This window comes from Sinohyriopsis cumingii, chromosome 11, assembly GCF_028554795.1.
Source record: "Sinohyriopsis cumingii isolate HCF-2022 chromosome 11, ASM2855479v2, whole genome shotgun sequence".
Taxonomy (NCBI): domain Eukaryota; kingdom Metazoa; phylum Mollusca; class Bivalvia; order Unionida; family Unionidae; genus Sinohyriopsis; species Sinohyriopsis cumingii.
Window position 1 is genome coordinate 90,905,012 of NC_142971.1, and position 13,723 is coordinate 90,918,734.

A 13,723-nucleotide genomic window follows, 5' to 3' on the forward strand; every position below is an offset into this window, starting at 1 on the left:
TGAAGACCACTTACAATACCGCATCATTGTATATACCATATAGTATTGCTAAAGACCACTTACATTATTGCTAAGGACCACTTACAATATTGCATCATTGTATATACCATTTCTAAAGACCAATATTGCACCATTGCAATTACCATTTCTAAAAGCCACTTACAATATTGCATCATTGTATATACCATTTCTAAAGACCACTTACAATACTGCATCATTGTATATACCATATAGTATTGCTAAAGACCACTTACATTATTGCTAAGGACCACTTACAATATTGCATCATTGTATATACCACATAGTATTGCTAAGGACCACTTATAATACTGCATCAGTGCATTTACCATTTCTAAAGGCCACTTACAATATTGCATCATTGTATATACCATACAGTATTCCTAAGGACCACTTACAATATTGCATCATTGTATATACCATACAGTATTGCTAAGGACCACTTACAATACTGCATTATTATATATACCATTTCTAAAGACCACTTACAATAGTGCATTATTGTATATACCATACAGTATTGCTAAGGACCACTTACAATATTGCATCATTGTATATACCATATAGTATTCCTAAGGACCACTTACAATATTGCATCATTGTATATGCCATACAGTATTGCTAAGGACCACTTACAATACTGCATCATTGTATATACCATTTCTAAAGGCCACTTACAATATTGCATCATTGTATATACCATATAGTATTCTGAAGGACCACTTACAATATTGCTTCCAATTCCTCTCCCATTATAAATGTACAGTTTCATGCCACAATCCACAAAAGATGCAGCCTTGACCATGATGCTGAATTTGTAGTGACTCTCTTGGTAAGGAGATTCAATTGTTATTGTACACTCCGTTGGTGGATTAGCTACCTCCCCTATTTCTTTATATGGTACCACTATCACTGGTTGGTCCCCAATTTGGGTTGTCTGCCCACAGTAGACAGGGCTATTGAGAACATCTGAAATACACAAAAGGTTCAAATATGGTCAAAGACTTAAATACTTACAACAGCATTGGATGAACTGAATATTACTAACTTTAAAGGCCCAAGTGATGAAAAAGCTTAATCAGTTAAATATTTTCAGTAGGAGTTACACTTTTAGACTTTTTTTTACATTGATATAGATACGTCTTTATTTGGTACAGTATGTTCTTCAAGTCCACATGGCATGTATTGCAGTACAATTTCTGAATGTAATGTTGAGATTGTTTTATGCTATATTTGATGGCAGATCGGTATCATCTGTACATTTGACGGTATTCAGGAGATGTTGTTTCCCCCAAATCTCACAAAATTCTGTATTGCAGTTTAAGAGAAGACATCATGTAAAATATTTCCTATTGTTTGGTAACAATGTCCGCATCTGATGGCAGGTCATCAGTTTTGGTAAAAATGAAAGTCCTTCAAGCAGTATGCTTTCTGCTATATTAATATCTTTTCAGCAAGTTTGCAAAGGAATCATTTTAAGGTTTAACTATTTTTAGTAATGGTGGCCAAAGCTCACAGAGAAGTGGCACAATATTTGGTGGAGGTCTTTATATCTGACCATGATGCTATCTGTCATAATATAACAAAATTTGTTCTGTGATTTTAACATTTAAATGTTTTTCTATTTTCAGTAATGATGTGCCATATTAAATGGTGAATCAGCATTTATAGCAACTTAAAAGGTCATCATACCAGTGTTTTCTGTCAAGTTTTGGTCAAATTTTATTTGCTAGTTTTGGAGAAGTTGTTTAAATTTCTATCTAAATTTAGTAACACTGGCCATATTTGAAAGTGGATCATGCATTTGTTTTTATAAAGCTGAAATGGATTGGCATTTTTATTTTGTAATTTGGAAAGGTTTTTCAGTCTGGATGCTTTCTGTCAAATCTGACCCAGTTCTGTTCAGCAGTTTTGAGAAGAAGCCGTTTAAAGGTTTTCTATTTTTTAGTAATGTTGGCCATATTTGATGACAGACTGGTATCATTGTAACAAGCCAGAGTTACAAGTGAAATTATGTTTTAAAATTTGAGAGTTTTTATTAAAAAAATTCAAGGTTTTAAGATTTTTTTTAAAGTTCAAGACGTCACCAAGCAATTACAAGAATATCTCCATGGTGATCATACATTTATTTAAAATCTGATAAAGTATGCTTTAAGTCTGTTCTTAAAAAAACGAAAATAAAGATCAAGTGAAAATTAATAAATTAAAGAACAATTACTGCAAGTTCTAAGAAATTCTTGACTGCTAGGCTAGCCTAATGAGAATCCATGTGAATAAAAGCATACTTAATTGGGCTGGGGAAGCCATTCATAATTTTTTCAAATTTGTTGGTTTTTATTTTTAGGTTTCCTTCAGTTTTTAGGCTTTTAATGGTTTCTAAGGTCAAAATTTTAGATTTTCATTGATTTGTTAGATCAGCTTCTAACCGTGACAAACTTCCAAAGCCTTTGGTTAAAATTAGCCAAGTTTTTTTTTACAAGAAGATGGAAATAGGAAGTGTTTGCTGACAATGGACGTGTTTTTCTAAATTTTTTAACAACAACCATATATGAAATGGCAGATTATCATCATTTATACAAACATTTGAATACAAATCCTTGAAAGGTTTTTCTTTTTTTGTAACATGGCCATATATAATGTTTCGTATCTGCAGCATTTATACAAACATTTGAATAGAAATCCTTCAAAGGTTTATCTATTTTTGTAACATGGCCATATATAATGTTTTGCATCTGCAGCATTTATACAAATCTGACAAGCTTTATGTCAGGATAATCTGTGGCAAGATTGGTTGAAACTGCTATGGAATTTTTTAAAATGATGTTGAAAACAGCGATTGTTGACAGACACTGGACAATGCTCGACACACCTGGCCTTATGGCAAGGTGAGCTAAAATGCTAACACACCATCTAGTAGGTTAAGTGACAAATTAAACTGATTTATTATATTAAAAACTTCTACAAATATCAACAAGATGTTGATAAAGATATGACAATGATCATAATCATCACCATAATCATCATAATCATTCTTTATTTTTCCAACTGAAATCTATTATTATGCAAACTTAGTTGTAAAATAACTTTGTTTCTGCAATTGATACATGTATTACTGAGTCTGCAATAAAATAAAGAGTCAGTATTTCTGAACATCAATTTCTCATTTAAAAGCAAAAGTCTTGTCTTTTTTAACTTATGTTTCACATATAAACCTAACATGTAATTTCTATCAATAATGCCTTGCATATCATCCCAAATTTCTAAGCAAAGCATTTATTGTGGTCATAAAATCTATCTCAAATGCACTTGTATCAATTACTGTTTACTCCATATTTTAAACTCTTTCCTGTTCTTACTGTGATCTCCCTGGGTTCTTCCTCCACCAGTTATATTGGCCTCCATGTACAGCCCATCTTGCACATAGAAATGGTGTTAAACCCAAAACAACAGCAACAATAATACTGAAGATTTTGATACAAAATAAAAATGTATAGTGCTTTTGACAATTATTCTGTTTGGTACTTGTGTAAATACGCTTTTAACATCATAAGAAGTTATTGAAAATCCTCTCTACAGAAAAAATACAAAAATGACTAGCTATCAACAATACCCGCAATGGCAGATGGGGATTTCTGTTTTGCATTTTTTATTATTTTCAATAATTTGGTGAAGCTGGTGTTGGAAACAGGTCGGAAATTAATGGGAACCATGAAATCTCCTGTTTAGAAAGAGCGTAAAAAGTATCATTTGATACAGATGAGAATTTCTAAATGTGTGTATACTTGCTATGTATGTACATTTGTGTGTATGCCAGTGCTAAGTCATTAATAAATACCACAGACAAAGCTAGTATAATTTCTACTACACAAGTATGAAACTGACACCTGTCAATCATTATGTGTTTATGGCATCGGTGTGCCACAGGATTGCTAAGTGTGCCTACTCTCAGGCTGGCCTCATCTTCAATATCCAAGGGTTATATGGAATAAAGTGAATTGACAATCATTAGCTGTCAAAGATGGGTTGGCCTGGATAGGTTTCAAACCTGCCACTGATATGACTCTAAAGTAATGAATACGCTATGACATGGAGGAGAAAATATAGTGCAAATATACTAATCATTCTGATGTATCCCCATCAATAATTTCAGTGTTTTATTTGAAACAAAGCTTGGTAAATCTAAACGTAATCATGTTAAAGACATACAGGATGTCATAAACAAATGGTTGAAATTAGAAATATCCCTTAAGCTTTAAAATTTGGTTGCAGCAACCTAGTTCGGTAGATCTGAGTTGCTCTCCTTAAGATGCATGCAAATACTGGTCTTTATTTGTGCTTGTAGAGGCAGCTCCAGTGGCCTAGTAGTTAGAGCATCAGCTTCGGATGCAGGAGGTGGCAGGCTATAACCCCGGCCAAATCATACCAACAACTTATAAAAATGGTACTAACAGCTGCCTCACTAGGCGCTCAGTATTAAGAGGCTAGTGTTAGTATTGGTCGGCCTGGTGTCAGGATAATGTGATTGGGTGGGACATCATGCTATATGTCTGCGGCATGATGCCCCAGTACTAGACATCACTATAAGCTGTCACACTGTAGACATCATAGCAATATGACTGAAAAATTGTAAAAGCTACATACAAAAATTCAAATCACACACACACACACAGGGTGCTTGTAGAGTTCTTAAGAGAGTGTAATGAACAAATATGTGAAAATACATGTAACTTATGTGAAAATTTAAGGTCACAGTTACCTAGTGTTGGTATGGCTGACATATAATCTCACTGAGAGATATAAACTGTGTAGATATTAATTTTTATAAGTGAACTAGATCCAAGTTAACTGAAATAGTTAGGAATGGATAGCTGAGAATAAAAAAGTCACTGAAGCAGGATCTACTCTTAGGAATGCTGAGTTACTATTTCTAATGGGCATTAACATTACTAATTTTTCACAAGGTTAAATAGGATTCAAGACCTGTGGGCATAGAGAAACAAACAGTGAAAAATACAAAAGTCACTCAAGCGAGCTATGACAGCTCATCTGGTAGAGCATCCAACTCATAATCCAAAGGTCACAGGTTTGATACCTGTCCAGGCCAACCCAGACTGGTTGCTTTGGCATGTCCTTGGGAAAGGTACTTAGATTCCATTTTCTCAGCATGATATAGCCAACAATGTATTAAAAGTGCCATTAAAATCAACACAAAATAGAAGTTTGTAATTTAGGTCACAGTGACATAAGTTGATATAGTTGTGTTACTCTGCCTGAGATGCATCCACATAACAATTTTCTTGTGTAGGTACATTATACACTCACAAATATTGAGAGTGCAAGGACATCAGAGTTGAAAATATGTCACAAAAGTATGAAAATCAGTCTGCAATGGCCTAAATTTGGTCTGACTGAATTACTCATCCTTATATGCATGCACATATCAACCACTTTTGAGGAATGTGGGTGAAATAGATTCCAAGATATTAGGGGTATAATGAAGAAAATACAAAAGTCACACAAGCATACAAATTTAAGTACAGTTGAGTTACCCAGTCAATGAGGCATCCACATACCAATTTTTATGAGTTTAGAACCAAGATACTGAGGATGTATTGAACAAATAGCAGAAAATAATAGTCACTGAAGCATGAAAGGGTACAGTGACCTAGTTTTGTACAGCGCATAGGAAGGCGACCTAGGACCCTAAGATCCATAGCCATGTTGAGCAAGCCTAGTAGGCGAAGAAACTCCCATGCAGATAGAATTCCTTGTAAGCAAAGGTGTAACCATAGTTCATATTTCAATGGCCAATCTCGAGGGAGATTAAATATGTTGCCTGTGTATTGAACTCCAGACCTTGATGAACAGATTGTTGAGATGGTTCTAATTGAAGTCCTGATTGATAACAAGGGATTTCATTTATTGTTAAATCTAACTGATGTTTCTGCAGGATGTTGCCCAGGTAACCTGATGTTGTCCCCACAGAAATGGTCTGGACATGCACCATTACTCGATTCATCAGACTTTGATGCCCCAGGGGCCAATGCTGAACCCCAGTGGTAGTGCCCTGAACCGGTTATATGATGTTGTAGACAAATCCAAAAAAACTCTTGTTCAAAACTAAGTCTCTCCAATATTTTGATTTTCTGGAATTTGATCAATGTGAAATGCAGTTTTCATAAAGCAAAATCTGAAATAGTTCTGCAAATCCAGAACTGGTATCTTTGCAAATGTATAAACAAACAAACAAATGTGCAAAATGACATATCCCCAATGAACTTCAATGGCAATGGGATAAGAAGAAGAAATTAAGGCTGGACTTTACAATGCAAAATGATTAAAGTCTAAATTCCAAGACAGAAAAAGTGTTTAGATTTTCCTAGCACTTATAATGAAGAAAATGATCTTACATGGAGATGGTAACACTAGCCCCCATATGAAAGGATATTGTCCAACACCGCAAATGACCAGGACAGCTACAACAGCATACATCCTGCCCATTATGGTCTTTAGTTCTGAAATGGAAAATGTACCTATAAATTCAATTTGCTGAATCAGACATGAATTTTAAATCAACTAAAATATAATTGTATCAATGAAAAACTTCATGTTACCTGATTAAAACTGTTTTTTATCTAAGAATATAATAATTTTTAAAATTTCCATATTTAATTGTAGCCAGTGAAACTGCAATGATTTGCCATTATAAATTCCCATATGTTTTTACTGCACATTCCAAAATCCCTTTGTATCCTTCTAACTTAACAACAACGTTTGTAAATTTTCACCCAGTAATTCTGGAAATTAGATATGTACAATCGGACAAATGGATGACATCACAATATCCTCCGGTGCTTTGTAAGAACCACTTGTTAGATGAACGGTATGATTACAAAATAAATTATTCATCCATTCCCATACATTTGACCACCACATTCTAGTAGTACATTAGTCTTAATAATTCTACATAGTATGAAAATACCTGCCTCCTAATGCTTCCCTCTTACTTGTCCTTCCAGTGCACAAAATATTTTTTTTCCACAGTCGTCAATATGTGAACAGGTAAAATTATAATAACTAATGGAAAAGCTCCACATAAAGTATGAGACAAATGGATTTCTTACCCAAACTTTTTAATTAATCTGTTGTTTTTTTTGTGACATTTATCAGGTACTTTTGATGTACAATTATTATCAACATTTCATCATACAAAATCATTTTTTTGTATAAAGTGGGTCTTAATGACACCGTTAATACATCATTTTCTATATCATTATATAAAATCATTTTCTGTATAAAATGGGTCTTAATGACATCATTAGCACATTATTTTCTATATCATCATATAAAATCATTTTTTGTATAAAATGGGTCTTAATGACACCGTTAACACATTATTTTCTATATCATCATATAAAATCATTTTTTGTATAAAGTGGGTCTTAATGACACCGTTAATACATCATTTTCTATATCATTATATAAAATCATTTTCTGTATAAAATGGGTCTTAATGACACCATTAACACATTATTTTCTATATCATCATATAAAATCATTTTTTGTATAAAATGGGTCTTAATGACATCGTTAGCACATTATTTTCTATATCATCATATAAAATCATTTTTTGTATAAAGTGGGTCTTAATGACACCGTTAACACATTATTTTCTATATCATTATATAAAATCATTCTTTCTATAAAGTGGGTCTTAATGACACCGTTAACACATTATTTTCTATATCATCATATAAAATCATTTTTTGTATAAAGTGGGTCTTAATGACACCGTTAACACATTATTTTCTATATCATCATATAAAATCATTTTTGTATAAAGTGGGTCTTAATGACACCGTTAACACATGACTGGCTATATCATGCTGAGTAAACAGGAGCTAAGTGACTTTCCCAAGGACATTCCAAGGCAACCAACCTGGACTGCCTTCGGTGGGTATCGAACCCACTGCCCTTGTCTAATGCTCTGCTATATGAGCTACCATCATTCAAATGAAAAACAGACATGCAAAACTTGATCTGGTAGTTATCAATTTCATTAGATGTACTGTAACCTGATAAATCTTCAAATGAAGTGGTTATAAAGTCACCATTATAACTGATCAGTTATCCATTATTTGTTTCAGATCAGCTGGGTAAATGTACTCAATGATTTATAACAAATTCAGTTTGGAGACAAGCCATAACATTGCACATGTCTTATGTTTACACTATCAAAAGGTCAGGTGGAGACTGTTGTGAAATATCTCATAGGAATAAAAAAGGTATCTTGATATTTCTCCATTATGCACACCTAGCTATATCAATGAATCTTGTAAACTAGATATTTCTAAATTTTACATACCTAGTAATACCAATGAATCTTGTAAAAAAGATATTTCTACATTTAACACACCTAGCAATATCAATGAATCTTGTAAACCATGTAAACACTCAACATATCTTTAGCAATATAGTGACTGAAAATTTTAGTAACTCTTAAACCGTTGAAGGAGCTGCATAACACAAGCATTGTCTCCCTAATTACCAGGTCAATTACCCAATTCTGATTGTAAAATGTGTCAACTAGACCAAGCTTGAAATATTTCTGAAACTAATGAAAAATTTCCTTCTTTACCTGTCTATATCTCCCTCGAATGAAGAAATCTCCATGAATTCCACACATATGAAGGCTACCAGGTAAGTTTTATATAAAGGAATATAGCACACAAACTAAATTTAAACCAGACACATGTTATTTAGATATCTAAACTTTATGACAATTCAAATTTAAAGATCACCTCATCATGAGATAAAATAACAGAAGATGAAATAACAACTCTGTGTGTGTGTGTGTGCTTTATATGCCCGTCATCACAATACTGGCTAAATGATGCTAATTAAAAGATCAATTTTAACAATGTAATCATAAAGAACTACAAAACTAAAACAAATAAAAAAAACAATAGAAGCAACTGTTCTCAAATCTTCTCACAGTGAAGATATAATAGTTAAACATAAACGCGAGCTTAATTATCAAAATGGGCAAGAGAAAAATCGAATATTCATACAAAATCACCAATTAGTACTAACGAGCAAACACAACGGTAAGAAGAATGTGGGATACAAAACACGGGGTTTATTATCCTTTCAATCTTGCATACTTCAATGACAATAATGATCTGAACATTATTTAAACCAAAACTTACATGTTATTTCCTGTTAATTTTACATCGAACACCTGTAATTTACGATATATCAGATCTATTTGACAAAGGTACAAATCTAATCTAGATCGTTAGAGTATGGTTTGTACTGTCACTAAGATCGAAATCCAAAAGAGACGGAAGCCATCTTTGCTTGTATATTTTATATGACCTACTTGAATTTGTTGTGACCTAAATGGCGTACACCTGGAAAGACGAAAGTAAGGGATAAGTCATACGATTGCAAGGATTGCTTCCCCTTGGTTTCTTCTAGTTGGAACCAATTATAGCTTACCTGGGTAACCTTGGACTAAGTGAAAACCAAATCATCATCAAAAAACAAGTTGAACAAAGAAATAAAAAAGTTTGGAAAAAGGAATGTAAATGTCAGTACGAAATCTCGTTTAATCGAATATCCTCGCCATTCAAACTTTTGCCTGCCATTTATTAATAATAACAATATAATAGGCCTAATAATATCTACAACAACACTAACAAGAGGAGGCTCGCATGTGGCATGACAGAGGCGTAGCTGGAGGGGGGGGGGGGACAGGGGGTACATATGTCCCCGGGCGCCAAGGTACAGGGGCGCCAAAATGAGGCTTACAACGTTACATTATAAGAAGTAAACAAGGGTAATATTCAAAAATGTGATTAAACGGGGAGGGGGCTGGGGCGCCAATATTATAGTTCGTCCCCGGGCGCAAAATATCATAGCTACGCCTCTGTGGCATGATGTGCGCATATATAAAACCAACCTTTTCTTTTTAAACAATTCCGATTATATTTTATTGAAAAATACACCTGGGAGCAAAGTTACGTTACACTGAAATTTTGGAGAAATCAACTTGTTTGACATCGAGTTCGTTGCTCCATCAATATAACAATTTTGCACAAAGCAGCGGGGAGGGTGAACAGACCAATTTTGGAGCAAGTCTTCCTTAAAAATAAAGCTTCATACGAAGAAAAAAAAAGAAAATACAAGGTCAATAACGGCAAACCGAAGCCTCTAACCGACCGATATTTTATCTAATTGGGTTAGCTCATTTTGTTACTTTATCTTTGTCGTTCGTGTTTTCAAATTTATATGCGTGTTCGTTTACCCACCCAGACACTCATTGTTGGTCGCACCCTCACTGCTGCTGTTTCTTAACCAAACATTTCGTCAAGACCTACGCGATATCGCGTCAGAGGATCATGTAAATTTATCGTGATAAATCCTTGTGGGGTAGCTTGTGCTTTTAAAAACAAGTTTCTGAACTTAATCATATCCATACTCCCTAAACAACAAGTCGGATTAATGTTTCGCAGAGTATGTGTATCGACTCCATTAAACACAACTACAATATTGCAGTTATCTCTGATCACTTTAGGTGTTTGTGTATATCGCCGAGTAACATAAATCACGCCTGTACTTTTGTGTCTGCCTCGAGAAAATATCCGAGCTGGATTTGATTGTGCAGCATTACATCATCGTATACTACGACATTATTAATAAATCCATCGAGGTCATCCACAGATGGGGTATCATCAATATAGGTGATACAATCAAAAATATCATTGCCGTCATCGTCCAACGATTTGGCATTTTCATTAAAATCTTTAAGCACATCTAAATATAACTTATCCCACTTGAGCCATCTCATTATCAGATTAAGTAATAATTGCGTCTAACCAGACCCAGATGGGCCTATGATAATTGCTCTGATAGAATTTGGTAGCACTTGGTGATTTTGACTGGCTCTTGATTTCGTGTCGCTGCAAATCAATGATATCCATGTTGTACAAATATGATAAATACTATGAATTTATATTGTGTTTGATGCAGAGCATCCACCACCACCAGTGGACTAACAATAATAATAACAAAACATAAAAAGCCTGCCCTTACAGGTAAGTGTGCAAAATATGGTACAAGCAAATACAAATTTATCTCCCTAACACAGTCGGGACACAACGTGTCTGGTGGTGCTATCGCTGTTTCACTGGGAAACTTACCAGGTGCTTCATGGGCTAAGTATCCAGGAGAAAAACATCATCCAGGCTATAATTATTGTGGTCCTGGAACCGACTTGATATCTGACTTGACGAGCGAGATAAACCAAGACCCGGAGAGTATCCAATAAATGCGATCTATCAAGCATATCACGTTCATGATGTAGCGTATAAAAATAAGGATTTACAACAATGACATATTGCAGATGTGAAGTTGATTCACTCGTTAAATTCCATAAAATACAAATCTCTCTGAGAAAAACTTGTGTATTCCTTTCATATTTTTCCTTGAACCTTTTTGTATAAATCAGCTGAATCATCGTCATTATCATCATCTCATTGTCGTTATCTCTTTATGTTGCTATTACTACTACTACTTGTTCTTTTCTTTTTATTCCATTCTTCCTTGACTGGTCCTGGCTGGTTTAAAGTCACGCGCTCTTGCAACGTCAACTTGGCTATAACATCGAATTCAAGCTTTCTGCTCGAGCCCAGTTCTTCAAGCGTTGAAATATTATTCTTATATTTCATATAGGGTATAATTGGTCCTACAATATGTCAGTATTGAATTTTTCAGCAAATTATATTGGAAACAATTTGTTTTATTCTTGTGATGCAAATATGTATCATTTCAATAAAGATTGTGCTTTTTATGTCGGAATTGTAAAATCCATCGCATTGCATAACACATTGTTCTTATATTTTAAGTCAGCAAATTTAGATTCAGTAACATTAGTACAAGGTGTGTTGAACAAGCAAATTCCTTGCTGCTGACGGTATCACGCCTTTCATTGCAAAAAGCTGTTGCAGCAGATTTATATGTCATGACGTATAGAAAGCCATTGAACAGACAGTAGAAAGTGTTGTGGATCCTTTGAGTTCTAGCGGAAGCTAAATGGTGTACAGTCACAAATTATAAGGGGAGCAAGCATAAAAACACGTCCTTATTTGATCTCGAGGGTACATCCCAAATCGCGTATAAGAGAGATACAGCTTTGCTAGACCAGTCATTTTCGCCAAAACTCACGGAGTCCACCTTTCTTAAAGGTACGAATCTGTCTGTATTTGTAAGATTTTCTATAGGGTATCGGGATTCTTTTTATACTGTTTTTAAATGTTAAGGTGATGTGTTTGGGGTAGCAGTTCAATCTGAGATCGACACGTTTGCAACAGTTTTGTACTCTTTTAATATTCTTTTATTATTCTTAATTTTAATGTAAAGGAAACTTCAATTGTGTTAAGAATTTACATTTACTTGTAATCATAGTATTGATTATTGTAAATGACGAGTTCACTAATAATTGATTTATATATAAAAATATTCGCTAAGTAATATAACATAATATTTTGGTATTTTAGGTTAAATTCAATAAAATTATTTTTAACAAAATGATTGTTGTATTAGCCTCAAATCTGGATCTTTTACACACTTTGGCTATCGTTAATTTATTCGATATATAATTATTTACATTATATTCTAAAAGAAAGAAACTACAGAATTGTATAAAATTTGTAAGCTTGGATCAATATTGTAACTATATTTCTAATATCTAAATTATAAGTTTATGTAGATGTAGCTCTATATCTAGAATGTGATTTACTATATCAATTACTTTCCATAAGGACAGATCCACACAAGGACTCATGGAGTCTACCTTTCTTAAAGGGATCCCAGGCCTCTCTCTCTCTCCCAGCCTTCCCCAGTGATGTAGATCTACACTGTAAAGGGTGACACCTTTTTAGGGAGCGTGAACTCTCTCACTCTCCCTAACCATGTGTGAAAGACACAAACTTTTATAATCATAAATATATAATGATGGGGGCAAATGACATTTCTTAAAAAGTTAGAAAATCCTTTACATAAGAATCAGCTTAATAATCGTTATTATCATCGTCTCATTGTCCATATCTTTTCTTTCTTCTTCTTCTTCTTCTTCTTCTGCTGCTGCTACTACTACTACTATTACTTGTTCTTTTCTTTTATTCCATTCTTCCTTTTCTGATTACATGACCGGACTGGTCCCAGCTCGTTTAAAGACATGAGCTCTTGCTACGTCAACTGTACTATTTAAGCTTTATCCTTGAGCCCAGTCCTTAAAGCGTCGAGGCATAACTTTATATAATTCATGTACCGTGTAATTTGTCATGCAACATATTACAGTGATACACGATTTGATCGTTACAAAACATTTACATAAGCACGTGGAAAATAAGTTGACCCGTCGTACTCAAGCTTAAGTATATACTCTTTCCTCGTACTTTGGGAACGTCTACAAGCAGCACACTCTGCTTTTTCCTAAACAACAACAATAACATCATTATCATGAACAACAACAACCATAATAATAATAATAATAATAACGGCTAGTAATGCAACTACGAAAGCCTGCTATAGCAAATACCCCCAGTGTTGATGCTTGTTACAGCCCATAACAACCCCGTGTACAAAGTTAGCACATGGGTTTAATGAATACCAAATCTGGTTAACTTCCATCAAGGCGATA

The 13,723-nt window shown here is 34.1% G+C and overlaps 1 protein-coding gene across 2 annotated transcripts in view; it reads right to left on the bottom strand.

Annotated features, from left to right (window-relative positions):
- The window catches only part of LOC149788977 (uncharacterized), a 37,457-nt gene extending 28,037 nt beyond the window's left edge, over positions 1-9,420 (bottom strand). For both annotated transcript variants that reach the window (XR_016424282.1, XM_089975132.1), the window contains exons 1-3: positions 9,228-9,420; positions 6,429-6,533; positions 746-987 (exon numbers count right to left, since the gene is read on the bottom strand). Coding sequence is in view for 1 of the 2 variants with exons in the window: in XM_089975132.1 (XP_089831258.1) it covers positions 746-987; positions 6,429-6,519 (333 nt within the window). In the remaining variant the exon portion in view is untranslated. The remainder of the gene's footprint in view (positions 1-745; positions 988-6,428; positions 6,534-9,227) is intronic.
- Positions 9,421-13,723: the final 4,303 nt, after the last annotated feature.